The sequence below is a fragment of the Scedosporium apiospermum genome, assembly GCF_000732125.1.
Source record: "Scedosporium apiospermum strain IHEM 14462 chromosome Unknown SEQ_SAPIO_0165, whole genome shotgun sequence".
In the NCBI taxonomy this organism is placed as follows: Eukaryota; Fungi; Ascomycota; class Sordariomycetes; order Microascales; family Microascaceae; genus Scedosporium; species Scedosporium apiospermum.
The window spans coordinates 1,129,028-1,156,149 of NW_015971866.1; the positions used below are offsets into that span (position 1 = coordinate 1,129,028).

A 27,122-nucleotide genomic window follows, 5' to 3' on the forward strand; every position below is an offset into this window, starting at 1 on the left:
GAGCCTTCGGATTCCTGAGCAGGCTCAGCCTTTTACCCACTTCCAGCTTCAGGATGTCACAATGAATATCTCAACCTAAGGCTTACAGTTATATCGATCCTTCAACTACTCTATAAAGTAAGCATAAAGCAAGCGAGAGTCTACCCAGTCTCTCCATATCCTGTATAGAACCCAAGCAGCACCCCTATCAGAGACGTGGAATAGCAGCATACCAGGCCTTCTCTTACCCCTTCCCCGAAACCACTTCCGGCTGCTAATGGATGAGCGGCAATGTGTAGACTGCATCGGTGATAAGCGGCTTATCGTTAAAGAGCGCACGTCTTGGTAGTCTCAACATACTATGAGAAACAACGACCTTGACGACGGTCATCCAGAAGGCCTGGAGCATGCCGCACAACGCTTCAGGGGACTGAGCGCTGTTACTTGAGGTGTAAGGACGTAAAGTTGCAGCACCTACTTCGTAGGCTATTTCAAGAATCATGCACCGTCAATCCATAGAGTGCCACTCCAGATATCCTAGTAAGTCCGGCAAAAGACTTAATTTAGAAGTTACTATGGCTACGGGTAGGTGCTCGTCATCTATGATAACCCGCAGTGACCCGTCGTGGCCTATATTTGCTTACATCCTTGTCTCTTTGTGTCCAAAAGTATCTACCCTCGTCGTCATTACGTCTCCACAGCCCGAAGTTCCAAGAAGGAAAAAATGAGAATAAATTTCATATAAGCCTAGGTGCTCCGGAAAACCTCAATATAACGACCCTCCCGGAACCGCAGCCGACCACCACCTTCATCCGTGACACAGCCGAGCACAATGGCTGGTAATCTGGGGGCAGCCAAAGTGCTGGTGATCCATTCCAGCTGATCCATTGTCCAACTGAAGATTCGGGAGTTAAGCTATAGCCGTCACAATGCGCTCCTAGCATTAGAGACTGCGTTTCGGCTTGGGGGGTTTGAAAGGAACCACCGAGGGCTGGGGTTGAGGTGAAGGGATAGGAACTATGGCCTAATCCTATATAACCAATATTCGTGATAAGATGCGAGGAACTGGCGCGAAATGATATTATGTCCAGTGGGAAGACCCACCTAGGAATCTCGCGAGTGTAGACCTCATCACTAGTGGTTTCCCTAGTGGTTTCCACACCCCAGATCTTAATATCACCATAAGATGCTGAAGCAACCAATTTGGAATCGTGCGAGAACGCTACCGATGTGACCCCATCGGAATGGCCCTTGAGGGTGCGGATCTCAACTCCCGTTTCCATATCCCAGATCTTAACAGTATGGTCATCAGATGCTGAAGCTACAAGCTTGGAATTGTGCGAGAACGCTAGTGACGTGACCTTATCACTATGGCCCACGAGCATGCAGACCTCGCCGCCCGTATTCACATCCCAGATCTTAACAGTATAGCCGGATGCTGAAGCCACAAGCTTAGAATCGTGAGAGAACGCTACCGGTGTAATGTAATCGTTATACCCATAGTCCTCGAGGGTGCAGACCTCACCACCTGCAATTCCCATATCCCAAATCTTGAGAGTAAGGCGAGATGCCGAAGCCATGAGCTTGGAATCAGGCGAGAACGCTACCGACATGAGCCCATAGCCATGGCCCTTGAGGGTGCAGACCTCATCTTCTGCAGTTTCCACATCCCAGATCTTAATAGTACCGTTATAAGATGCTGAAGCTAGGAGCTTAGAATTAGGCGAGAACACTACTGATGTGACCTGATCGCCATGGCCCTCGAGGGTGGTAAGGTCGACAACATTATCACTCGCTTCGATATCCCAGATCTTAACAGTACGGTCATAGGATGCTGAAGCCACGAGCTTGGAATCGTGTGAGAACGCTACTGATGTGACCTGATCGCCATGGCCCTCGAGGGTGGTAAGGTTAACTCCATTGCCCGTGTCCAAACCCCAGATCTTAATAGTGCGCTGGGATGCTGAAGCCACGAGCTTGAAATCCTGTGAGAAGGCTAGCGACTGGGTCCAATAGCCATGGCCCTTAAGGGTGGTGAGGTTGACCCCATTGCCCGCTTCCACATCCCAGATCTTAACAGCACCATCATCGGATGCTGAAGCCACAAGTTTGGAATCATGCGAGAACGCTACTGATATAACCTGATGGTTATAGCCCTTGAGGGTGCGGACCACGCCCCTTGTTCCCTCACCACCTGCGGTTTCCACATCCCAGATCTTAACAGTTCGGTCATAGGATCCTGAAGCCACGAGCTTGGAATCGTGCGAGAATGCTACTGATGTGACCTTATCACTATGGCCCGCGAGGGTGCAGACCTCGCCGCCCGTATTCACATCCCAGATCTTAACAGTACAGCCGGATGCTGAAGCCACAAGCTTGGAATCGTGTGAGAACGCTACCTTCTCGATGTAACTCATAAGGCTACGGACTTCGCCTCCCGTTTCCACATCCCAGATCTTAGCAGTCGAGCGGGATACTGAAATCGCGAGCTTGGAATCGTGCGAGAATGTTACTGAAGTGACCTTATCACTATGGCCCTCGAGGGTGCGGACCTGGCCTCCCGTTTCCACATCCCAAATCTTAACAGTACAGTGGGATGCTGAAGCCACGAGCTTGGAATCGTGCGAAAACGCTACCGAGCTGACCGAATAGCTATGGCCTCCGAGGGTCTGTAAACACGGGCTCCATGTACTCTCGAGAGTTGGCTTAGTAGTAACCCATGATGGTTCCTCATGCTTGAACATGCTACGGACTAAACTCTGGGTTGGGCTGAAGAGTAAGGCTGACGTATATGTCTGAAGAGGGGCGTTCTCAATTATCCACTGATTGTGTCGAATGAATCGATATGCATCGTGGATAAAGTGAGATAGCTTGGATTGGGGTGATTGTTCCTATGCTAATTAGTTTTATTTTAAATGTAATTATATCGGAACTTGACTAACCCTGAGTAAGTTCCTCAAACTTTTCACTGAGAGGATAGCTTCGGGCATAGCTTGTATGAGGCTTGTCGCCTCTAGCCAGTGAAGGAAATGGCCCTCAAGGAAGCAGAAAATTGGGCCATCGTCACCGAGATGATGTCTGTGCTTGCTACCACTGCCTTTTGAGAATGCTTCACAGAGATGATTGATCCAGTGAACGCAACAGTAGCGCAAGGCGGCTAATGGGTCCGGCGTTGGTATTTTGACATCATCGGTGAATTGACCGAGCTGTGGGATGGCGTAGATGTTCCGTTGCAGCGGACGGCTTGATAGGGCCTGAATTGACCGGAAATGGAGAGCATAGTGCATTGCCTCTTTGCCGTCAGGACAAACGCTAGCTTTCGAGGATAAATAGTCTTTGGCTGACTGGTGAATGACATATACGGATTGGCCCTTGACTGTGAGGAAGGAGCCACAGGAGGCGACGACGAGTCGAACGTACGCCGGATTATCCGAGATTTCCGGAGGTAGTCCCGATAAGATGCCTAGCTCAGCAAGAGTGAGAGGTCGACGGGCCAACACCACTGTTGCTAGCACAGGTTGACAAAGATCCCATTCGCTCCCCGCTGACGTCTCGATCTGGGAAATCATGCGATCATAGAGGCCGTTTAAGCCGCTAGGGATGCCCTCAACAACTTGTTGTACACGCCAAGGTTGTGCTTTGCTAAGCTCTTCAGTAACAAGGGCAACCCAGAGGAATGTGCCGTCTGCCTTCCTGCGTATGACATCCCGCACTATGTTTCTTTTCTTCTCGTCATCTCGCAGCACCGGCAGCTCTGAGGTTTTATGATCGATGAACTTGTTGACTGCGTCAGCCACCTGCTCTGCGTTCTCCGTGATTTCCAAGGATAATTTAGTTCCCGAAGCGCCCTGGAGACCATAATCAATCTCGTCCTTATTTCGGCTGGAGACAACCCATCTAGCTCGAGACCTGGTTGTGCGGAGGATGAGCTTTAGGAGGCGATCTTGATCCACGATGCATTCGTCAAGGGCGTCGACTGCAATTAGAACTTTGCCAAGGCTGGCATCGCCGAGCATTCGTTCTAGGATACCTGACAATGCGTAGAATGCATTGCCATCCTCGAAAAGCCCGCGTCCCGCACGATCATAGTCTCTCTGAAGGTGCGTGATGAGGTTCGGACACTTATATGCGAGCATATATACCAAGCCCCTCACAACAGTAGTAGCATTGTTAAGCTTCTCATCTGTGCCTTGGCAGAAGAAGTAGGCGAGTGTGCTGGTCTTTGATATCTTCCGCTCTAGCTCGTCGACGATAGTCATTAGAAGCATTGTCTTGCCCTTTCCTGGGTCGCCCCTGATCCACAATAGATTGACGTTATCGTCTTCGATCCATTTTCGGAAATCTTCGTGGCCAAGAATCCAGTTGGAGGCGCCTTTGAATAGACCCCCCTTCGTATCCTCAATGCGCTCTTTATCAAGGCGAGGATCAGTTAGCCGCAGGTCGGAAAGGCATTTCACATTCTTGTCGTCTTGTCGCCAGGCCTCCTGCTTCGCGCAAAGGCTTTCAAGGGATTCGCACTGGGTGTTTGCGTGCTTGGCGATGTCCCTGAGCGATTGCTTGATATCCTCGCTGCTATATTTGTCAATGTCCTGCTGGATGACTTGCTCGGCATCTTTGATAGACTTCACGGTGCCTTCCCAGTCGTCAAGCTTAATTACGTCGCGAAGAAATCCGGCAATTCGGTTTCGGTAGTAAGAGCAGACGCTCTTCATTTGGTATGTCAGGAACGCTTTGTAGAGGGAGATGATGTGCTTCTCCAGTTCGCCCCGCAGCGAGGTTTGCGTTCCGTGGGGTTTGTCAAGAAGATTTGACAATTCCCAATACCAGTCCATCCTTGAAACAACGTAAGAGATGCCACTTCGATTTGCAGTTGCCTCGTTGATTGGGTTTTCAAGGACCTATATAAAAGTTAGTAAGGTCGATGGGCCGCATCGACATTCGAAAGACGAAAGACGAAAGACGAAAGCCTACCTGCAACAACAAGCACACCCCGCCCCAGGCAGCCGCTGCTTCCGGGGCGTTCTTGAGCGCTTTTCCTACGAATTCTTTCACTGAGGTCACGATGCGTATACCTTCCTGTACCTGCTGCTTCAGGGCGGCCTCTTCCTCGGTCTTCTTTAAGCCGGCCTCAACTGCTTGGACCATTCGTGTCCGTTTCTGGGCAACGCCGATTTGGCAGTCTCTGGCACCCTCATCCTGTAGAGTAGACTCATCTTGGAAAGCGGTGCGCAAGATAATAGTTTCGTATTCATCCACCAACTTCTCGTTATCACTTTTGACCTCGTCGTATGCCTGGGTCCAGAGCTGGCTGGCCAGACTGCTAGTGTCGTCGGTTTTGGGCGAGGGGCGATTTTGGTTCTGCGGGAGGAAATAATTAGCTTGATAGGATAGGAGTCGGATAAGGTAGTCACACAGCTTTGGGGTTCTGTTCTTGGTCTTCTGATCGCGTGAACTGGATGCGAGGTTGAGTTTGAGGAGGCTCCCCAAGACTTGGAATTTGAGAGAAGACAGGCACTGATGACGTAACGCCCGATGCAGGTTCCGCGGCGTCATCGTTCGAGCTAACATTGGCGGGGCAAGACCTCCCCTTCCGAAACTTTTTGAGCCTCTCCTTCAGCGGCTTCATGATCGGCTTCGTGATTTTGCGGTCGAGTTCGTAACGCAGAGGTAAGGGTACAGCCAGCCAAAGTTGGGGGAATGTGGTGATTGTCGGCGGTGAAGAGCCGAGTTCTCTTCGCAGCAGGCATCGCGAGGGAGCCAAGGAGACGAACCCCCGCTTCCTGCGAGATTGGCCAGGCTCTGCAAGCCGCATCCCTTTCGCCAATCGCGCCCGTGGGCTCTCAGCCTGGTACAGCGCTCGCGTTCGCTCTCATCCAATTGATGTCTACCGAGGTACTGAGGGAAGTATAAGGATGCCCAGAGCGGCTTGGCCAGCATCGGAGGATGGGATACCACCTTCACATTGATTCCGAGCTTCGTGACAAGCCTTCTCTACGCATAAAGAAACAACGGATTTAGCTCCAATTTCGGGCATCCACTACACAGAGTGGTATGTCGCTCATTTTTGGCGTAGTGGGCTAAATCCAATAGTAGCCGACGGGCACAGCCGCACGCTGGTCCTGGCATTGAGCCTGCTCAGCGAGGCGTCGGCCGCTTGTATGTGCTGTGTCTTAGTTGTTTTATCCCGAGACGATTAGACTTGACGGAATCCCGAAGACAAACGAGCGAAGAAGGTTTCGGCACAGGATATCACAAAAGGCTCCGAGTAATGGTATCGACCCAGAGGACAAGATAAAGGTCATGACCACGTAACCTGAATTCGGATGGAATGAATCCATTTGCCTCCATGCTTGCATCTATTGTGAACCTATTCTCTGTTTCGAAATCCCAGGTCTCCCCGTCAGCTATCCCCATTAACTTCCACTTCCACTTCCCTCTAATCCTCCACGGATTCGTCGTCTGAGCCATACTCAGAACCCTCCTCATCCTCATCCTCATCCTCGTCCTCCGTCTCTTCCGCATCTTCCCCCTCCAGTCCATACGCCTCGTAGAAATGCGATAAAGTCTCGACCTCCGTCTTATAGCCAACCTCAACCAACGCCTTCTCAATGTCCTGGAGAAAAAAAGTTCGTTAACATGATTTCGTCATAAACCTAACGCAGGAAGAGAGAGAGAGAGAGAGAGAGAGAAACTCACATCCTTCAAAAGATGAGCACAAGTAATGACAACATTACTCTTCCCCGGCTCAAAAATAGGCAATATAACCTCTCTCATCGATGCCTTCATCTCCTCCGGCGTAACGGCCCTTACCTGCGCGAGCACCTTCTCCGTCCAATCGAGTGGCAGTTCCCTCACGACGCCGAGCAGGAAACTCTGCAGCGCCGCCGCCGCCATCGTGCTCTCCTCGGCAGCGAACATCATGACGATCTGCGACACCGCCGCCTCCATGAAGTGGTGGTCGATCGGCACGTCGCCCTCGGCGATCTCGCGGATCGCCTCCTGCGACGCGGCGATGGCCTTTGTGGCGCAGGGGGAGCGGTACACCTTGTAGTGGATCAGGCCGGTCTCGATGTCTCGGCCGAAATAGGAGCCGTAGGCGAATCCGTGACCGCGGACGGCTTTCCATAGAGGGCCCTCGACCGTTTCGAGGTAAGCGATGGCAACCAGGAGAGCGGGAAATCGGGGGTCGTGGAGAGAGGATAGGCCCTTAGCTGTGGATACGCTGAAGGAAGTGTCCAGTGTCGCCATCGGAATGATGACGGCGCCGACGTTTCCGGGGTTCTTGCCCTCATCCGACAGACACGCGTCCATGAGGGGAATGGGCTCCATTCGGCCGCATTCGCTGCCGTCGGCGGCAAGCTCTTTGCCAATGATATCCCACACCGCAACTGGGTTAGGAATCTTTGCAACGTCGCCTGTCACAAGGATACGGATATTACCAGACACAAACACGCTACGGTAGACCGTTTTGACCCAGTCCACCACCTTCTGCGGGTCCGCCTCAAGAAGCTTCTTAAGGCGCTTAAGAAACACGGCTCTGACCAAGGTTCTCTTAGCCAATGTCATCGTGTCGGCTTCGAAATGGTGAGCCAGGACAACCTCGTTAGCCATGAGTTGGCCTTCACGCTTGGATTCGGGAACATCAGCGAGGAGTTTGCTGATGATGGCCTTGAGCCTCTGCTCATCAATGCTAGCATGGAACATGAGCGTCTTTATCCACTCAATGACAGTCTCGTACTTTTCCGGTTCAATGGCAAAGATGATGCCAGACCCGTCGGGGTCGCCAAGTTGCCGCGAAGAACCAATATGATAGCTGATGGTCTCCTTCTCGAGTTCAACAACCACTTCTTCAAACGTCATTTCTTTGCCCTTGTGTGTGGCATGCGTATTGAAGAATGCTTCGTTGAAGATGGGGAATAGAGGCTTGAGCTCGATCGGGATGCGTTTTGTGCCACTGTATATGGTGATGTGAACAAAGTTGCTAGGTACATGCTCGAATTGAAGGAACAGAGGGAACTTTGCCTTATCGCTCTGATCAATAATGGCCTGCGCCTTGTTGTCAAAGGTTTCGAGTTCTCGGGCCTTTCCTGCGCGAGCCGTAGTCGACTTGATAAAGTGGATGGACTCGGTGCTTGGAACCTCCCATTTGGCGATAACCTCGGGGGGGATGCGCACGTCATTCTTGGCCTTCGCGTCCTCGAGTCGCTTCGCAAGTTCTGCAAGTCCTTCTTCGCCAAGCTCTTCTTTCCGCTTCGCAAGCCTTGCCGTCTCCTCCTCCTTGAGTCTCGAAGCTAACTTCTCAGAGGGCTTGCCCAAGACTGAGACGTGGTGAGCGTCGACGAGCCACTTCTTGATGAAGCCCCTCCACTGCTCTTCGGTCCACTCTCGCAGCACCTCGTACTCGTTTAGGGTCTCCATAGTTTTGAGAGTAGAGCCGTCCCTATTGCCGAAGAGGTAGTCGTCTAGAATGCTGCTGGAGAAGAAATTGTAGGATTCCTCGGCGTGGAATTTGATTTGGCGGATCTCCCTGTCAAAGCACGCCTTCATGTAGTCCATATCGAGTGGCTTGGAAACGACCTCCTCCAATAGATCAACGATCCTCTTCTCAACCTTTTCGAGGTTTTCGGTCTCGACACCAGAAGCTTGAATCCAGATGACAATGTCAGGCCGGTTATCAGTGTAATATTGGATCACGCTTGCAAGCTTCTCCTTCTCGACAATGGTGTTCTCAAGAATGGACGCCGAAGAGCCACAGAGGTAGGTTAGAACGACCTGGACGGCAGTAGATTCTACAAGGTCGATGTACTTGGGACCAAAATAGGCCATGGTAAGTTCGCCCATAGAGAGATCCTCCTCGGGGAATTCCACCGTTTCGATCCTGGTTTCCGTAAGCTGTGGAGGTTGGGTGGACTCGATCCAGGGCCTGGGGATAACGTTAGACTGTCTGGCGTCCCAGTAGAGTGTTTACAATAAAATAAAACTCGATCTAAATTAGTATCAAAACTTACCTTTTGAAGGGACTATCCAGGGGCGGGATGTGCTCCTTGATGCTCTCCTCGAACTGCTCTAGAATCTCGAGCAAGTTCAAATGATCAACATCACCAACGACGATGACGCAGAGATTTCGGGGTTGGTACATCTCGCGGTGAAATTCTCGGATTCTGTCCGGCGTAAGAACCCTCAAAGCTTCCATCATACCGCCAGTCTCGTAGCGGTAGCCCACGCTCTCGGGGTATAAAAGGCGACGGGCGGCAATGTCCAAGAGCTCCGAACTTCGATACTGAACCGCCTGCATCTCCGAGTACACAACACCGGCATCGTTGCCCTCGCCATCAACATGCCATACTTCAGTGGTGCAAGCCTCGTCAGTCAAGAGGGGGACGAGGACGTGCTCGAGGTACAAAGGCAGAATCTGAGCAAAACCATCCCAGCCCGTCGAGTCCAGAAGATAGGCCGTGTGGTCGGTAGCCGTCCAAGCATTGGTTGAACTGTAGGCACGCGACGCTAGCTTATCGAGGAGGCCTTTCCAGTGGTAGTTCTTGGAGCCCATGAAGACGAGATGCTCAAGTGTGTGAGGGGCACCGGAGTCATCGAAGATTTCGGTGGCAAGAGCAAAGTTTCCAACGACCTTGGGACCCTTCCGATCGGCGACGAAGACTTGCATGCCGCTCCTTTCGGAGACGTACTGAGTAATGCGACTCGGTGCATAGTCAGTCTTGAAGCTTAGCTTCTGCTTGAGGTGGCCTATGGCCTCGGGTAGCTGCGGGGCAGCATCATCATTGCTGGCTGCCTTTTCTGCAGGCATTATGCTCGTTCTTCTGTTGCAGACAACACCTGGGCAATGATGGAGGAGATGTGCGTAATCTCTAGTCCGGTGAGCCAAGCTACTTTGTGCCTGAAGGTGAGGAATGGAGTCGGCACTAGTCAGCGCCTCGTCCTGCCGTTTCGTCCCTGTACAGTTGCCCCGCGTTCAAAGTCTCGGAGGATTGGAGAGGGAAGAGCAAAAAGGAAGAGGAGAAGATGAGAGCAGAAGAGGAGAGAGAAACCTCTATGAAAGAAGGAGGGGCAAGTTGGGAATTTGACGATATCAAGTACGTCGAGCACTGGGCTCCCTTGCAGCGACAATTGAACCAGGAACCAACGAGAGTGGACGTAAGCAGACAAAGACATCCGTATTTAGTTTCCTCCCGTTCCGAAAGCTCAGTTTGCATTAGGTGCAGGACTTGGACTATTTTGATTGCCTGCTGCCAAAGCTCCGGGGATTTGCAATCTCTAACTGTATTACGTTACTGCGTAAACGCCAACAACAATGCTCACATTCAGTGTGATTGCCTTTTCTGCCTTTTCTGTCTCAAAGAAATCTACAAAGTATAAACCAACAATTGGTCGAAGGGAAGGAGGGAGACTCGAGTTAACCAGAGCCCAGGCACAAAGCTCAACTTTACTGCTAAGTTTGACAAGTACGAGCGAGGCGGGGTAGTTTCAATGTTTCTGCACAACCCACAAAATATTAGTTTGCAAGCCCACATTGACACAATGCATTGATGCAGGTAGGGAACACACATCTCAAGCCCAGGCGACAGGACATGGGTTTATTCTGTATTTCAAGGGAGCGTCGATAGATTGAGCATGGGTGCATCTATGTTTGCTCACTTTACATAGTAACGTTGCCGTAAAAAACCGTAAAAAACGGAAATAATATTATTGTTAGTTGTACTTGCTGGTTGTTGCCGTTATCCGTCTCTTCTTAGATCTCAACCCTACTTTCCACACTGCCAAGTACTCACAGAGGTACCGTTCTGTTAGTCAGGTCCAAGGTTTGACCCCACCAAGATGGAAGCCTGAAGCCTGCAACGAATCTTCGACTTCAAATCAACATCCTTGGACACAACGTTGAAGGCAGGCATGAAGGACGTCAGCGTCAGCATCAGCATCAGCATCAGCATCCGCCAGCGAGGTAAGCCCATGTGCACATCTGCGAGCAAGGCTAGCTCCTGCAGAGCGCCATCAGGCTGCCACACAATATGCAGGATATTGTACAAGCAGTTAGATTGGGAGACATGTCACATTCTTGAGAGTTGGGTCAGGCTGTTGAAACCTCAGAGAAAGAACAATCAGTGTTTCATTCCACATGTCATATCTGCCTTGTGATATCATTTGTCCGAAGAATCAATCTGGTCCGTGCCCATCCATGCCTTCAGCCCCTCGCCCCCGGCAACTCCAACCACATACTTGCATTCGTACTTCTGCTGACTGATTAATTCACAAGCCACAGTGGCTAGTACCCTTAAACAATGGTGCTTTCGCCTTCGCATTAGTCTGCTACCATGAGCTCTCTTTTGGGGACAGAATCAAAGCTTCAATGGTCCATTTTGGCCAGCTCTTCTTCCATCGTAAACTGCAGCCATCACCAATGCCTACCTTTTAAAATTTGACGCCTCCTTTATAGGCTTTTTCTTCCCTCGACTCCCCCCCCCGGCCCCCGAAAACAAAAGAAAATGGCGTCCCCCGAGCTGGCCATCGCCAAGGCCGCCTTCTCCGCAGCCCTCCTCCGCAAAGACCCCGTCCTTCCCAACAGCTGCACCCGCGAGGACGTCGACACCTTCAACGCCCTCTTCCAAGACGTCGTGCGGCAGTGCTCCCCTCAAAACGTTCAGGTTTGGCACCATCTATTCTCTCCAAACGGGCCCGGCTGCCCTCCTTCCCCAGAAGGGGGGCAACTGAATACATTTTTTGTGTGGACGGACCGGAGGCTAAATATTTGATTCTCATCTTTTTATATTTTGTTGCTCTTTTCACAGAAATGCAAACGCTGGATACTACAAAATATAATACGCTCGCCCGCCCGCTCTGCCGCGCTGGGCAAGTATCTCGTTGCGGCGGCCAATTCGTTCGACGACAAGCGGAGCAATAATCCTGGTAGTGGCGATCGACCTAGGCCCTCAGCGAAGAGGAAGAGGCTTCATGTCTTGTACCTACTACATGACGTCTTATACCATGCGAAGTTTCGGGACCCTGGAAACGATGAGTTCGCGAAGAGCGCGAAGGACTACTTGGCACCACTATTTACCAGTGTCGCCTCGTTCTCAAACGCGCCCAAACATATCGAGAAGATTCAAGACCTCTTGTCGTTCTGGGAGGAGAAGGCACTACTCGAAGCGGATACTATTCGGAGTCTCAGGGATGTGGTTCAAGCTGCCGTTGTGGACAAAGAGAAGCTCCAGACCGCCGAGGCTGCGACCCAGGGCGCAGTAGCTGGGAACGGCTCCGGGAAGACGCCAAAGGAGGTCCCATTCGTGCTGCCCCCACTGCACGGCGACCCGTCCATGGCCTGGTTCGACCTTCCCGCCGCGAACTGGCTACCACACCTCACCCCAAACTCTACGAAACCTATGAAGCCAGACATGATCAGGCCCCTCCAGCTCGCCTCGGGACCCGCCGACAAAGTCATCGTAGATGCCGTCAAAACCCTCCTCGCGAAAGTCGATCGGCTCTTTTCGAAGGACAAAGGATGGTACGACGATCCCCACGCGGATCTCAACGAGATGGGCGAATGCGTTATTCTTGACGAATCGAACGGGGAAGTTGTTGGAGGCGAGACGTATTACGGATGGTCGAGAGACTTTTGCAAGAAGATGAAGGATCGTCAGAGGAGGGCTCGGGGAGGGAATGGCCCCGGCGATCGCCGAGGACGTCGATCCTCGCGGTCAAGCAGCCGCTCAAGTTCTCAATCCCGAGAAAGATACGGCAGTCGGTCTCCTTCCTCGACGCCTGCTCACAAGCGCAGGAGGCTATCGCGATCATACAGCAGGAGCCGAAGCGGGGACAGGAGAGCCAGCCAGCACAGGGGCCGAAGTCGAAGTCGCAGCAGCTATAGTCAGAGTCGGAGTCCCACCCGCAGTCGTAGTCGCAGCCGTTCCCCCCGTCGTAGCACGAGCCGCGATCGCTATCGTCGCCGTTCCAGGTCTAGAACCCCCTCGCCGTCGCGGACTAGGACAGATCGCCGACGACCCGACTACAAAGACCGACGTAGTCCCTCGCCACCTCGCGCAAAGCCCGGTCTAGGTTCCGCCCCGAGCCCGGCATACTCTCAACCGCAACAACCACCTCCACCCCCACCACCTCCTTACGGCGCCCAAGCACCTGGCGGCTTCATGGGATTCCCTCTAAATCAGCAGCACGTCCCGCCTCCTCCCCCACCGCCCAACTATACAGGTCAATGGCCACCCCCACCCCCACCTCCTGGCCACATGCCCGGTTGGAATCCGGCCGCAGCGGCAATGATGATGGGGGGAAACATGCCGATGCCAATGCCGATGCCGCCTGTTCCTCCACCGCCCCCGGGTATGCCGGGTTCTTGGGGCGCCGGTCCGCCTCACGGTGGTCCGCAGGGTCAGTATCCTTATGGTCGGGGTGGTTATCGAGGGGGTTATGGAGGGGGAGGGAGAGGGAGGGGACGAGGATGGTGAGGATGTGTCTCGAGGATGTATTTCCTGCTTTCATCTTCTTATGATATATATATATATAGTAAAGCAGTGGGAATAAAGATACCAATCCAATTAACGGATCCATAATGCACTTGATCACCTCTCTATATCCTGGAGCTGTGTGTTAAATCCAAACTTTGTAATGTAAAGGACGGAATAAACAAAGGACAAAGGGAGACGACAACGGACAAGAAGCGAAGCGAAACCCGAATTCTTACCTATTCTCTCCTTTTCTTTTCCTTCTTTTCTCTTTTAATCATCAACCTCCTGCATTTCCCCGGGTCCCGTACAATCCACAAATCCCCAGAAGCACACGAGACGGAGCCAGTTTCCTAACAAGACAAAATCCAGAACTACGGCTCTCACGCCTCTTCTCTCGCAGAATCATCACAACGTTCGAAAAACCTCATCAGTCATTATATTTTGATGCGAGCTAATCGACATAGCGTCATACTCAAAACAAAACAGTGGCAGTCCCCTCCAAAATTTTTGCGTGTGTGTCCGTATAAAAAGGGTGTCCATCCGAGAACAAGGGAAAAAAAAAGGGGGGTTGGTTACGACAGAGTAGAAGGTTTTAGCGAAAAACAAAACGCTCCTCTGCAGGAAGAAGAAGATGAAAGGGTGTGGAGATGGGATGGAAAGGCAAAGTGGTGGTTGTCGAAGAGAAGTGTTTGAGAGACAAAAACAAAAAAAAGAACTCGGGAAAACGTTGACAAAAATCAAAGAGGTCAAGCTCTCTCAGCTTAGCAGGACGCCACCGTTTGTCCGAGATGAAACGAGTGACACAGGAAGCCCGTTAAAACGCCAGCTATTAGAAAAATTCAGAACCTCTCCCTTCCTCCGCTGTTTCCGTCACATCATCATCGCCCGCTCCGCGAGGAGCCCGCCGATGGGTGCCTCTCGTGGAGGGCGGGGAGACGCTCTCTACGGTCTCCGTCCTGCAACTTCAACGAGTCTAGTCGCTTCTGGTTGTCTTCAGTGGCCGGGTCAACTTCGCCGCCTCGGGATAGCGAGCCGGAATGACCCCGCCCGTTCGTCCCGTTCATGAGCAGCCTCCGCTGGTTGGCTTGGTCGGTAATCGCCTGCCACTTCCTTTGTCTCATGCTTTCGCGCGCTGCCGCAGAGTTCTGTTGCTCGGTGTACTCGTGGGAACAGTCATCGAAGAGTTGCGGGTTGATTTCCATAAAGAGCTTCATAGCGTTATACACCATTCCATGAATTGTCCTGTTTACATGTTAGTTGGGTCATAAGTCAAGTCAATGGGTTCTGAAGGACGGTCCAGAAAAAGGCTGGTGAAATGAAGCCTTTTCCCGGAGCCTAGGATAAACTCACCTATTCCAGTGTCCTTTAGAATTTTCATACAACGGAGCGAACATGATCGGGAGAATGATCTCGACGTTGTCGCTCACGAGGTTGCAGAAATACTCATTGTTCCAGAAGTAGAGCGCGCGTTCGGCGACTTGGAAATGGGGACTCGCGACGGACTTGGCCAACTGGTGGAACAAGGGTTCTTGAACTTTGGCGAATTCGGCCGGGTCCATGACTTCGAAAATATCCTCAACCTCATTAAGGAACATGACTTCCTTCGTACTATTGACTTTGGGCCAGTAGCGGAGCAGTCCAAGAACGACCTGTGTAAGAATTGGTTAGTATATATATCGCATCTCCAAAGCAAGCGTTGGAAGGCAACAAGGAAAGGGAAAAAAAGGTACCTCTTCGGTAAGGGAAGCGTCCTTCTCAAGGAACTGCACAATACAGTAGGCAAGCTGAGGGTGGTACATGCTGAGACTCTTGACCTTGTGGAGAGGGAGGAGAACACGGGTGAGGAAGGTCTTGTGCTCCTCTTTCAGCGGCAGGGCGAATCCATTGATAATAGATCCGAGAATCTCGAGCAATTCAGCAATACCATTGAACCTCTCCGTCTCGTACGTAAACTGGAAGAACACGTTGTTGATGGATTTTCGAATAAAGGACCGCAAATTCAGGAACTTTCCGTAGATGCGGTGCAGCGTCGTCTTGAGGAAATCTCTCTCGCGCGGGTCCTCCGAGTCGAAGAGCTCAAGCAATTGCAACACGAAGCTGTGGTCAATGTAGGCCTTGGCGATGTTGGTGTTGAAGTCTTGGCTCTCGATGAATCGAAGGAAAAATTCGTACACGACCTGGATATGAGGCCAAGCAACCTCGAGGACAGGCTCGTCTTCTTCGGGGTCAAACGCCTCGCCCTGGGGGTTAACCGGGGGAGGGATAGGACGGAAGAGGTTTTTGGCAAACATCTCCACCACCTTGGGATACATGGGCTCGACGATGACCTGGCGATTGTTGGCCACGTAATCTAGGAGCTCGTGAAGTGCAAGTCTCTTGATCTCCTTTGATTTCATATCGGCGCTGGCGTCGTTGAAATCAAAGATAACATTGCACTGCTCAATCTTCTGCATGAACAGTTCCTGGCGGCGATTGGGCGGCACGTCGTGGAAACCGGGCAACTTCTCTAATTCGCGATGGGGGGAGATCTCGAACCGAGAGGAATGCTGTCGCTTAGGAGTCCTGAGGCCTTCTGGCACTACGTCCTTGGGCGTCATTTGATGGATTCGATCGAACATGAGAGATTTGCCGGCCTTGGGAGGGGCTAGATCACCAGGGAGAGTTTCCGTCGCGCCAGGGGGAGGGATATGCTGCTATTAATATGGAGAATCGTGTCAGCAAACTCAAATATTCGAAAAGGGAAATAAAGAACGACACAATGAAGAAGAACAAGTCATTGAGCACGGAAGGACGTAAAGGAAATAGGGACCGAAGAAAGGGATGTGTGGGGTGGAAATCGGGGCAACGCTGGGAAACTTTGGAAGGTAGAACCTACCATCGGTGAGGGGCTGACGATGACGGTAGGAGGCAAAGCGCCATGCCGGGAAGGAGTGCCCTGACCATTTGTCGCAGCAGACCCGGCGAGTCTATCGGGACTGGACTGAACTCCTAGGGCAGGCAATTGCGGCGCCTGCTGATTCGCAGCGTTGTGGTCGCCGGGCCTGAAGCCGGCGTTACTGGGCGGCAGAGGCTTATTTCGGATATCATTGAGTGTCGAGGTCGAGGAAGAGGGTGTCTGGACTGGGGATTGATTCGAGTCTCTAGAAGATGCCGGAGAGGCCGTTCCGTCTTTCGGTTCTTTGTTCTTCTTGGAGGACTTATTAGGGTCCTTCCCGCGAGAGAGCTGCGTCACAACAGAGTTAGAAACGGCAGTCAAGCAAAACGCTGGCTGCGGGATGGCGCGGAGAACGGGCCAGCCAGCCCTTGAGAAGTACTTATAAAAACCCAAATGCATACACTTACAACTTTCTGGCTGAACCGCTTCATCTTGGAGGTCGCCAGCTTGGGCGTGTTTCTCGAGTCGCACTCGTTGATTAAGGTTGGTGTGATTAGGGGGCGCGGCTGAGCAGCAGCAGCGGGGTTATTGTACTAGGAGGTATGCTGGCTCGGGGAGTCGGGGAGCTGCCAGGTGTCGACGGCGCAGCGCAGGTCTCCGGTACTGTGGAGGAGAGGATGAGGGGTCAGTGTCAGTCCAAAGTAAATACGGAGACTGTCGAGTCGAAGAACAGCAAGTCTAAGAAGGGAATAGCCCCGAGAAAGAAAGAAAAAAAAAATCTAAAAAAAAAAAAAAGAAAGGAGTAAAGGAAAGGATCAAAAAGCCACTCGCTGAACGCTGATTGTGGGAGACGGTGTGAGACAGCGGAATGGGAGATTGGATTGAAAAACAGCAAGAACAATATCTTTGGGTCGCCAACATACAAGGGTCCGTGAGTCTGTGATGGGGGCGGGCCAGGGAGAAATTACCGGCAATGCAATATCCGGGGTGGTGAAGGTGGGTTGGCGGGCACTAGACGTGCAAGTCGCGTTTCCGGCTGAGGAGGGTGTGGATATTCCAGGGTCTAGTAGAATTGATTGCAGTACCGTGGAGGGGACTCGAGGCGAGGCGAAAAACAGGAGTTACAGACGAGGGTGTGGGATGGTATCCTATCTCCAACAGGATATTCGATAGTGAAACCAGGCGACGGTCAATCAGCAGACCGACGGCACTTAGGCTCTCTGGGCGTTCACAAGTCTACTATTCTATCTTGACGCCGAAATGTCGGTGTTGAATAGGCTAGGCTCGCCTTGGCCTCGAGGAGATGGTTTCCGCGGCGGTGGGCAGGCTCGAAGGAGGATGGTTGGCCCCGTGAAGCGCGAGAAGGGACAATTCGATCAGGCTCGCATCGGATGAGATGGCCGAATTATTTTATTTCTTAAAGATATGGCTTTTTTCGTCCTCGAGGCACGCTGTGTTCGAATCGAGTTGCTTTTGTTCACCGTGTTGCGGTTTCGGGCTTCGATCGTGGGTTCTCTCCGGCGCGGGTCGGTAAAGACGTTATGACAAGGGAGGCGTAAACAAGGCAGCGTTTATAAATCTATCCAAATTAGAACGGGTTGTTAAAAACAGGAAAAAAAGAAAAAGAAAAAGAAAAGTCCCCAGGTTGCTATTGTTGAGGCCGTATTCACCTAAAACTAACTTGACATGTGTCGGTGTTGAGAGACAGGAAGAGAGCTTAGAACACGGAGTATCGAGGGGATGATGCAGGGGGCCCATCCCACTACGGGATTAACTCGTGGGGAACGGCTTTCCGTAGGCTCAAGGCAGAAGAAGGGAGATCAACGCTGGTCGTGTTACCTTGTGATGTGCAAAACGGCGATTGGGCTCCAGAAAAGGGAATTTGATGGCTGTTCCGCTAGAACTTGGAAGGGGGTGCCGAGGGCAAATTGGCAGCTAGATCAATTTGATTGAAGTGATCAAGTGGCTTGGGCGACTAGTTCGAGTTGGTTGAGATTTGGTTGGCCCAGCGTCGCAGATTCGCAGGGTGCTATGGTACGAAGGAGCAACTAGCAGCCTGGCCAGGCAGAGGGACCACTGGGAGGGTCAGCCACAACGCAGCACAACAGACTAGAGAAACGGGGCAAAAGGCAGAAGGCTTGGAGGTGGACAGGACGAGGCGGCTGTCGAGGCGTTCGAGATGCAGAAATAGAAGCCAGACAAGAGCCCGACGTGGGTCTGCATATACTTCGTAGCTTGGGGAATTTATTATCAAGCTGCCGGCGAAAGCGCGCCTTATAAACAGACCAAATGGGTCCCTTGGCAACTTGGCAACTTAGCAGACTTGAGATGATGTCCAGTAATGGTCTACTTGAAAAATGAGGATCAATAATGGTGGTGGTGAGGGGAAGTTTTGCCGATGCCCGTGGATTGATCGATGTTTACTTCGTCACTGCCCACTGCGACTGCCAAAGCCACTGCCAGGGCGAAAGGTACGAAGTACTCAGTCCTATGTGAGCCGCACTGTGACTCGGTGTCTTGTCTTCCATATCAAATCGACGATGCCTCAACTACATGCACACATTGACTGTACGAAGGTACACCTCTGCTCTCTCGCAGCGTCCAAGTCGAATGATCTATTGACCCACCATAAATCGAGTAGTAGCATCGCAAATATCTCCAAGTTATTACATTGATGGTAGATTGAGGCGAGCAGTGTGTTTCGCAGCTTCACTGTTACTTCGAGGCAACATTGACGTTGTACTGAGGCAATATGTGCAACACCAGTTATCCTCAAGAGACTCCCCCGAGTCCCCAACTGAAGTCAACTGCTGACAGCACAACTAGACTCCTGTTGGGAATTCTGGAGAATGTTAACCACAGATAGGGTTGTTACCGCGCGCTATTAAATAGGGACCAATTCCTCAGGTTAAACCACATCGCGCGCTGCACCACAGAGCATCACCGATGAAGCTTAAAACCGCGGGTCGATCAAACCAAAGGTTGAGGATAATTGGCAGTCTTCAGACGAATAACGTAAATTAGACAAAACACGCATTCCTCTGTCTGGTCTTAAACACGTGCTGTGTCGAGGACGAAGGATCTTGGATGCTTTTGTTTACGACTGCTTAGTAACAGGGCACTAATTAACACTGTACTAATACAAGTTACATGAGAGGGCGAACCAAACGACGCTAACTCCGCAGTAACGGTACCTGCATGTCCTGGTTTTGAAATAGGGTGTTTTGACACTGTTGACAGCCGGCAAAACTGTCCATCAATCATCGCCTCCACAACATCTCGACTTCCAAGCATTCGATCTGAAGTGAGATGAGAAGGAGGCGATATTTCGCATCCCGACATTCAGTCTTCATCTACTTTTTTTTTTTTTTTTTTTTTTTTTTTTTTTTGCCAACCATAGCATTATACACTTCGGCTATTATTATGTCTCTATAAATTCTTCTCCGGCCAAGGCACATAAACAGGGGACCGAGAGCACCCCATCCCACCCAAAGATCAATCTCATCTCACGATCCTTTCTTACACCTCCCGAACCTGAAGTGAGGAAAAGAAAGAAAGCGTAAAAATGAACCCCAGAGACGAACCTATGGACGACAGGTCCTCCCATACAGAGGACTACTTTGATGAAAGTGATGAGGACCACGTCGAAGCCAACCGGTCCATTCAGGAAGTTCCTGAAGACAACCCCGAAGAGGGCGAGCCCGTCGAAGAGGAAGAAGACGAAGGAGCTCCGAGATATGTCGTGCCTCCCCGAGCCATGGGAGCCGTAGAGGTTCCCATGATAGTCGCCAACGTTGACCGAGCGACTAAAGCCTTCGGGAACATTACTTCGTACAAGCCGGTAGGTTTTTTTTTTTACGTTTTTATTTGTTAGCCTACTCCGTTCCCGATTTCGAGAGACCTAACTGAAGCTTTAGTTCCTTGACCCAAACCGGAATTCGCTTCCGCTGTACATGGATCCTGAGAATGCCTTTTGTCCATCCATTCTGTCTCATAATGCATCGACACATAACGTGCTCCTCAAAGTCACTGTCCCTAAACGAACAGGGCGGAAGAGGAAGCGCGGGACTGACGGTCCCTGGGAGGATTGGAGAGAAGTTGGAAACGATGGCAGCAGCGCAGCACCACCAGTCAACGTCGAGCGCGATGAGGATGTAGCGTCTAAGAAGCGATTAGACCATCCCAAGACATTACTCCGGAAACTCCAGGATAACGTTGAAACTTACCGGGTCGAGACCGTCGGTGTCATTAAGCATACACATCGGTACAGAGGTCAGTTCATTTTTTTTTCTTGTCCCTCACTTCTTCTATCTATCGGTAGCTCATATTTATTATCTAAAATAGGTCTTATGGACTTCCAAGTTGACCTCAGCCGATCTGAATTCGCTTCCAACTTCGTCGACAAGATCCTCTCAAAGGATGGTAAGTGGTTGATGGATCCCGTTCGAAGCAAACCAAAACCACTTCATATACTAACACAATCCCATAGTCAACAAAATCAAGCAGTTCAGAATCGGAAGGGACATCGACTCAGGCCCCCACTCCGACATAATGCCACCCCCTAAATTCACCCACATGACCCTCCCCTTCAACTACGCCTACGAGCAAAACCCCTTCGTCCACGCCATCAAGGGTGACGAGGGCGAAGAGCAGGTCGTCAACACCACCGCCCCCGCCCTCGTCGGCTGCTTCATCGCCGCCACGGACCCGACCCCTCAAGCCCCCAACCGCCTCCCGAACCTCCTTGACCCCCTCACCGCCGAGGTCATCACCGCCGTCGAGGAGGCCTTCGAGTTCCGCCCCATCTGGACCCGTCGCTCCCTCCTCAATTACCTGGGCCCCCGCCTCAAGAACTGGGGGCCGCTCAAACGCTTCCTGGGCTATGCCGCGTACCAGTTCAAGGGTGGGCCCTGGCGCGACGCGCTGATGCCCTACGGCCTGGATCCCCGCTCGGATCCGAAATACCGCATCTACCAGACCTTATCCTTCAAGCTTCCCTCTATCAAGAACGTTACGAGCAACAAGAATGCCAAGAAGAAATCCTGGAAGAATTTCCGCCGCGCCCGAGACGCCGACCCTTACAAGTTCGAAGAGGATACCGCCGAGAGCCATATCTTTAACGGAGACACGTACTACTCCAACGGTAAAGTCTGGCAGGTCTGTGATATTACCGACCCCACACTCGCCCGCATGTTCGCAGAGGCCAGTATCCGACCGACCTGCGACGTCGAGAGCAGCGGCTGGTACCACCAGGGTCTCTGGGGTAAAGCCAAAGCCGTCATGAAATGCAAGCTCGTCGCCGTGCTCTTCAACCGCACGCTGGCCCCCGATGCCTTTGACCACCTCTTGCACGGCGCCTCTACGTACGAGGTCGAGCAAAGCGTCCCTGGCGGCGGCGAAGACGGTGATGAACAGCAGACGCTACAGTACCAACGCTCCACGTCCCTTACACCACCCCCCGGCGCCATCGTCTCCCTCCGTCTGCCCGACCTGCAGCTCACGAACGAAGAAGTGCGGTTCCTGAAGGGCAGGAGAATCCGCTCCACGGGCAGGCGCAAGACGGAGAAGAAGAAGTTCATGTCCGTGCAGCTGAGTCGGAGGCCTAATCGGCCGTCTACCGGTTTCGCGACGCCCGTCAAGGTCGGCGGTCCATCCACCGTGCGTGGCAAAGAGGCAGGAGGGCGACCCGCCGTGTCTGACGCTGTTCGTCCCTCGGGCCGGGATAGGGCTGGTGAGGAGCCCACGGATGGTGATGTTGCGAGACTGCGAGGGCAGCGGAAGGACGGCCGCGTGTCTGAAGCTGGGCCCTCGAGGATTGATGATGTCTATGATGAAATGGAAGTTGGAGATGAAGAAGATATGGATGAGGTTGAGGAGGAAGAAGAAGAGGAAGATTACGATGAGGAGGGACAGAATGAGCGCTATGATGACCCATATTCTTATCTGGATGATGATGACGGAGTCGAGTACATATATGATGATTAAAAACAAACCGAAGAAAGCAAGTTTGAGGTCACGAAGGAATGGATGATACGCAGAGAGGATTACTAGCGAATGAATGAATCAACTGGTTTATTTATTTCCCCTGCATTCTGGGTGACTTGATGCGAAACTTAGTGCATATCAGAGCCGTATCCTCATCTCCTCACCAAACGATATCGGGCAGACTGGCAAAGTACTTTCAGATTCGCGAAGAAAAGAACAAGATCAAAAAGGAGGGGAATGAAATCGAAACTGTCTGGAGAACGGGTAATTGAGGGCGCTTGGTGTGACCCTTTTTACCAAGTCATCTCCCTCTGCTTCTCAGCCCAGTACTCGCTGCGTTCCTTCTCCTTCTCCTCAGCAAACTTGTCCAGGGCCTTGATGACTTTGACACCACGCTCTCCCTGATCACCAAACTTGCGGATAGACTCTTCGGTGACGACGTAGCGGTTGGTGTAATCCTCAAGGGTGCCCGAGACATCGGCGATGCCAGCAGTGAGCTGGTCGAGGAAGGGCCGGAAGTCCTCCGTCATGCGGATGCCGCAGCGGGTGCTCTGGGATTCGGAATGCTGGGTCAGAGCCGTGGCGGAGCGGAAGTAGCGGAGGCAGTGGGGGCACTGCAGCTTTCGGCCGTCGTAGGCGTGGGCGCCAGAGGTCAAGTGGTCGACGAGGGCGTGGCCCATAGTAAAGCTCTTCCTATATATCAGTTTCGTCCTTGTTAGTGACCTGACCATGATTTTTTCCCCTCTCCACGGGGGCTCATAGGCGACATTACTCACTTGCAGTCAGCCTTAGGACAATGAAATTTCTTACTCCACTCGCGGTAATGGTGCGCCAGATTAAAGTCCCGGTGGCGAGGGTCGGTGATGTCAAGCGACTCGCCGACCCCACCGTTCAAAAGCTCGCCATTATCCCACTTCACTTGGGGGTTGTGAGGTGCATCCCAACTCTCGCCAATCCATGTGGAAGCGCCACCATGGGGATCGGCTTTCTTGGGGCTCCCCGTATTCTGGGCAGCAGCCGTCTTGGGAAGTCCTCCATCACTGGAGCCCATCTGGTTCGCGCCACTAGCATTTCGAGAATGGGAGGACGACTGGCCAATGCTGTTGTCGTCACGGGCCTGCTGTTCTCCAGGGGGATAAATAGGCTGCTTGCCTTTCTTACCTCGGAGGTGGGGAGGAACATATTCCTCAGATCCGGTGTTCGGGATCTGAGCTGGCAAATCGGCCACGGCGTTGGCGGAAACATTGTCCAGCTTGGGAACTCCAGCAGAATCGCTTCCATCTGCGGCCTCATAACAGCTCTCCTTATCAATGGTAACAACGTCTCCATCCTTAGGCGTCTTTGTAACGCCTCCCGAGATGGAATTCTCAACACCGACTTCCGAGTGGGCCTCCTCAACACCATCATCCGACTTGAGCTTTTCCAAGTAAACGCCCGTGCGAGTGAATCTAATCTGTCTGAGGCCATCGCTTAGCATAGGCTTCCGCTTCTTGACCGTGCCTCCCGACTTAGCGGGCTCATGGGAAGGGCCGGACACAGTGGAAGGCTCCTTGACAGAGCCGATATCAATGAGGACCTCGCCTTGCTTCTTCGATTGAACGTCGTCTGTAACAGAACTTTTATCAGACGCTTCGGGTTCCTTGGATTGCTTATCCTCAGCGCCCTTGAGAGCTTTAGCCGCCCTTCGCTTATCAGCCTCCTTGAAGGCAGCGACAGCGTCGGCCAAGGTGGGGAAATCGTCCTTGTTTGAGATATCAAGTGGCTTAGGAAGGGCAACCTTCTTAACCGGCACCGGGTCCTCTTTGGCCGGTACGGGAGGCTTGTCGGGGACCGGTGACTTCGCAAGGACAGGCGAATTGTCGAGGACGGGCAGCTTGTAGGGGACGGGAGGCTTGGCGTGAGCGGGTGGAAGGTTCTTTACAATATACTGCGCGTAGTATCCCTTATTTGGATGATTGGGGTCGCCGGCATCCTCGAGGCCCTTACCCATCTGAAGCTTCTGGATGCGGCTTGCATCCAACGCTTCCTTAGAGATCCTCCTGCATTGGCCGGACTCAATGTGAGAGATAAGACCTCCAACTCGGACGAAGCTAAGGCCACAACCAGGACACTGCAAGTCCTGAGGCTTTGCATGATACTGTTTACTCAAGCAGTTAGATGAGAGCTCTCCGAGCATATAGATGATAGTAGTGATGCGGTAAGGAAATGCTGCAGCACGTACCTGAAACTGATGCAGGAGAACAGTATCTGGGTTCGAGAACATACGGCCACACTCGACGCAGTGATTGTGGCCCTTACCGGAGTCCATCATCTCCAATTTATGCGCAGCCAAGGCGTCGCATGTAGGGAATACCTTGTGGCACTCCTCGCAAGCAGGGCGCTGCTCGCTAGGCCTTGGTGCCATGGTGAAACTTGCCCAAGAGCCTAGATTCCTAGAGAGTCAGTACGAAGCGTTGATAGCGCGATGGAAGTGCCGAAGCACAGTTTGTAGTACCTTCGATTATCCCGGAGCTATCTTTGCGATATGTTACGGGGTTGGCCAGGATATGTTCGAGAGGCTTGAGGTGAATGTGACTCGGATTCGAGAGAGGAGGGTTGGAGAGGAGAGAGAAAGAAATCTCGACTCGAAGGGGAGCAGTAAAAAAGCTTTGTGGGAGAGGGGAGCAAAGGTAGTAGCAGTAGCAAGGGGAGTAAAGGAAGGAGCAGGAGTTAGGTAGGAATCTTAGGGTTTCGAAAGCTGGAGAGGTGGTGATGTTTCGCTTGAGGTTATGAGGATTTTCTCTGTCCTCTTCGTATAAGTGAGAGAGTGAGCAGAATTGTGGTATATGTTGTCGAAAGTGATTCTCTCTGGTGGCAGTCCAAAGTCTTTTGCTCCTTCCCAGTTCTTGGGGGACTGTAGAGATTCTGTGAAGCTCTTTCCTTCTTTAATTTCTTTGTTCTTCTCCCCTTTGCTCCTTCCCCCTGATAGCTTTAATCTCCACTCCCGTCTCAACTTTGGAAGGAGGAACTAGAAACAAAAGCTTCCTATGAAATGAGGGGAAATAACGTGTTCTACCGACTTCGTGCCCAAGTGTTTCTCTAGTCCTCGGGCCATTGCTGTCTGATAGAACTGCATTTCCTCTGGTTGTCAGGCCTTGGGCTCCTCATTTCCTTCTCTGACAGCAGGATACTTACAAACGAGTGGCCATTTCGTTTGACCTTGGACCTCAGAGCCTTCCATCTGGAACCGGCATGGCGTCTTACACGAAAGGGATACAACAAGTCGCTGTCGGATATCTTCGAGGCATTCCTTTGTCCAGAGGCTCTCCTAGAGTGAGAGCACGATCTCGAGCTTCTATATATAAATATATCAAAATGCTAGTCCTCCCAGCAGGCGTGATGAAAGGCATCGAACCACGAGTCCTACTAACATGATGAACCTGCTAATTAAAGTACAATCCAGACATCGAGCTCTTTACTCTTGTTTGCCTGTAGAGGCCCTCTCAAACAGTCATTTGATTCTCTGCTTGTTTCGACCCCGTTGGCTGCGGCGAGCTGTGTCCGAATACCGACAAGTTTCAATTCGGCTCGATTTGCATTTGAAGCTGTGCTCCTAGCTCAAAGTTACACGAGGTCAATTTTGACCGTGCAGGCCTTAGCTAGATACAACCAATGCCGGCCATCAGGGGCTCCCTCAGAATACTCGTCTAGGAGTCCATTCTTAGCGGTGGTCTTTACAAGGCCCTACCCTTGCCGGTCTTCAAGCCTCAGTCCTGCTCCCCAACACGGAGTCTCCACGCGTTCTCCATCAGCAACAAGTCAGATAAGGGTGATGCCAGTGTCACCCGTGCCAACAGCGCCCGTCATCTTCTCCGTCGTTTTCCTCGTAGCGCTCCGCGTTTGCCCAGGTGGCCTTCTTGAGCTTCACAAGAAGAGGGCTAGCAATGTGTCTAGCCCACATGCATAAGCCTCTTTATCTACCATAAGCCGCCACTCGCTCCTTGCCCCCTTGCCGATATCCCACAGAAACCGGATGGAAAACCAGCTTGTCTCATCAAATTCCCGTTAGCTCCGTATCGATCGTTCTCATTCGCTTCTGGTCCAACCTCACAGCCGGGACCGATGTCGGCAAGATCCTCCGTGGCCCACTCCTTCTAGGCTTATTGTGTCAACCTACTTTGGACCAACACCTTTCTCACCTCCCCTCCTTTACCTTGCATGAACTCGCGCTGCAGAGAGAGGTCACAAGATATTCCGCATGCCGTGTCATACTCTCCACAAGCCTCTAGCAGCCACGACAGCAGCGGGCTGAGTTGACTAGAGCCCTTTACACTAAGGTCTGCTATATTTTGGGAGGGTAAGTGCGGTCCAACGCCACTTATCAATAATAGAAATTCTAATATCAATAATGGAAAGACAAACGTTTGTCATAACCCGCTCATGCGTCCCCAAGACCATCCTCCCTCTGCAACTGAGTAGAGAGGAAAGTAAGACACTGTTCCTCAGCCCAGCTATTTTCAACGAATCATGAAGAGGTTCCTTTCCAAGGCCAGCCCGCTTTCGACGAGCATTGGCACTGCCTTCGCTTATCCTCATTAGGATAACTCGGCCTGCACCCGTCCGGAATGACGAGTCTGACATGTATGGCTCGTTTGAAAAAGGAAGGCGTCTGCTGAAAAAGAACTGGATAGAGAGCGCAGCCAAGTTCTGGTCGGCGGACACCGGACGAGTCAGGAGGAGGGAGACGGGACAAGGGGGGGTGCGGTCTTCCCTGACGAACCGGACATCTGCGTGCCAAAAAGTGGTTATATTTAAAATGGCAATTGCAACTCCGC

The 27,122-nt window shown here is 52.0% G+C and overlaps 6 protein-coding genes across 6 annotated transcripts; 2 read left to right on the forward strand and 4 right to left on the reverse strand.

The window, feature by feature from the left end:
* Positions 1 to 726: 726 nt before the first annotated feature.
* SAPIO_CDS10479 (uncharacterized protein) lies at positions 727 to 5,605 on the reverse strand (the record flags this gene model as incomplete). The annotated part of the gene is made up of 5 exons (XM_016784062.1): positions 727 to 874; positions 1,084 to 2,648; positions 2,922 to 4,877; positions 4,951 to 5,337; positions 5,393 to 5,605. 5 exons carry the CDS (start codon positions 5,603 to 5,605, stop codon positions 727 to 729), a joined length of 4,269 nt encoding a protein of 1,422 aa, XP_016638892.1.
* An 810-nt stretch (positions 5,606 to 6,415) lies between these two features.
* On the reverse strand, positions 6,416 to 9,784 carry SAPIO_CDS10480 (Peptidase M16 inactive domain-containing protein; the record flags this gene model as incomplete). The annotated part of the gene is made up of 3 exons (XM_016784064.1): positions 6,416 to 6,592; positions 6,676 to 8,902; positions 8,988 to 9,784. The coding sequence occupies 3 exons, from the start codon at positions 9,782 to 9,784 to the stop codon at positions 6,416 to 6,418; spliced, it is 3,201 nt and encodes a 1,066-aa protein (XP_016638893.1).
* A 1,693-nt stretch (positions 9,785 to 11,477) lies between these two features.
* SAPIO_CDS10481 (uncharacterized protein) lies at positions 11,478 to 13,448 on the forward strand (the record flags this gene model as incomplete). Its single annotated transcript, XM_016784065.1, has 2 exons — positions 11,478 to 11,630; positions 11,781 to 13,448. The coding sequence occupies 2 exons, from the start codon at positions 11,478 to 11,480 to the stop codon at positions 13,446 to 13,448; spliced, it is 1,821 nt and encodes a 606-aa protein (XP_016638894.1).
* An 878-nt stretch (positions 13,449 to 14,326) lies between these two features.
* On the reverse strand, positions 14,327 to 16,814 carry SAPIO_CDS10482 (Protein phosphatase 2A regulatory B subunit; the record flags this gene model as incomplete). Its single annotated transcript, XM_016784066.1, has 5 exons — positions 14,327 to 14,690; positions 14,799 to 15,097; positions 15,179 to 16,141; positions 16,324 to 16,671; positions 16,791 to 16,814. The coding sequence occupies 5 exons, from the start codon at positions 16,812 to 16,814 to the stop codon at positions 14,327 to 14,329; spliced, it is 1,998 nt and encodes a 665-aa protein (XP_016638895.1).
* Positions 16,815 to 19,888: 3,074 nt separating this feature from the next.
* Positions 19,889 to 22,308, forward strand: SAPIO_CDS10483 (uncharacterized protein; the record flags this gene model as incomplete). The annotated part of the gene is made up of 4 exons (XM_016784067.1): positions 19,889 to 20,164; positions 20,241 to 20,595; positions 20,668 to 20,745; positions 20,813 to 22,308. 4 exons carry the CDS (start codon positions 19,889 to 19,891, stop codon positions 22,306 to 22,308), a joined length of 2,205 nt encoding a protein of 734 aa, XP_016638896.1.
* Positions 22,309 to 22,601: 293 nt separating this feature from the next.
* Positions 22,602 to 24,712, reverse strand: SAPIO_CDS10484 (uncharacterized protein; the record flags this gene model as incomplete). Its single annotated transcript, XM_016784068.1, has 3 exons — positions 22,602 to 23,001; positions 23,085 to 24,445; positions 24,530 to 24,712. 3 exons carry the CDS (start codon positions 24,710 to 24,712, stop codon positions 22,602 to 22,604), a joined length of 1,944 nt encoding a protein of 647 aa, XP_016638897.1.
* Positions 24,713 to 27,122: the final 2,410 nt, after the last annotated feature.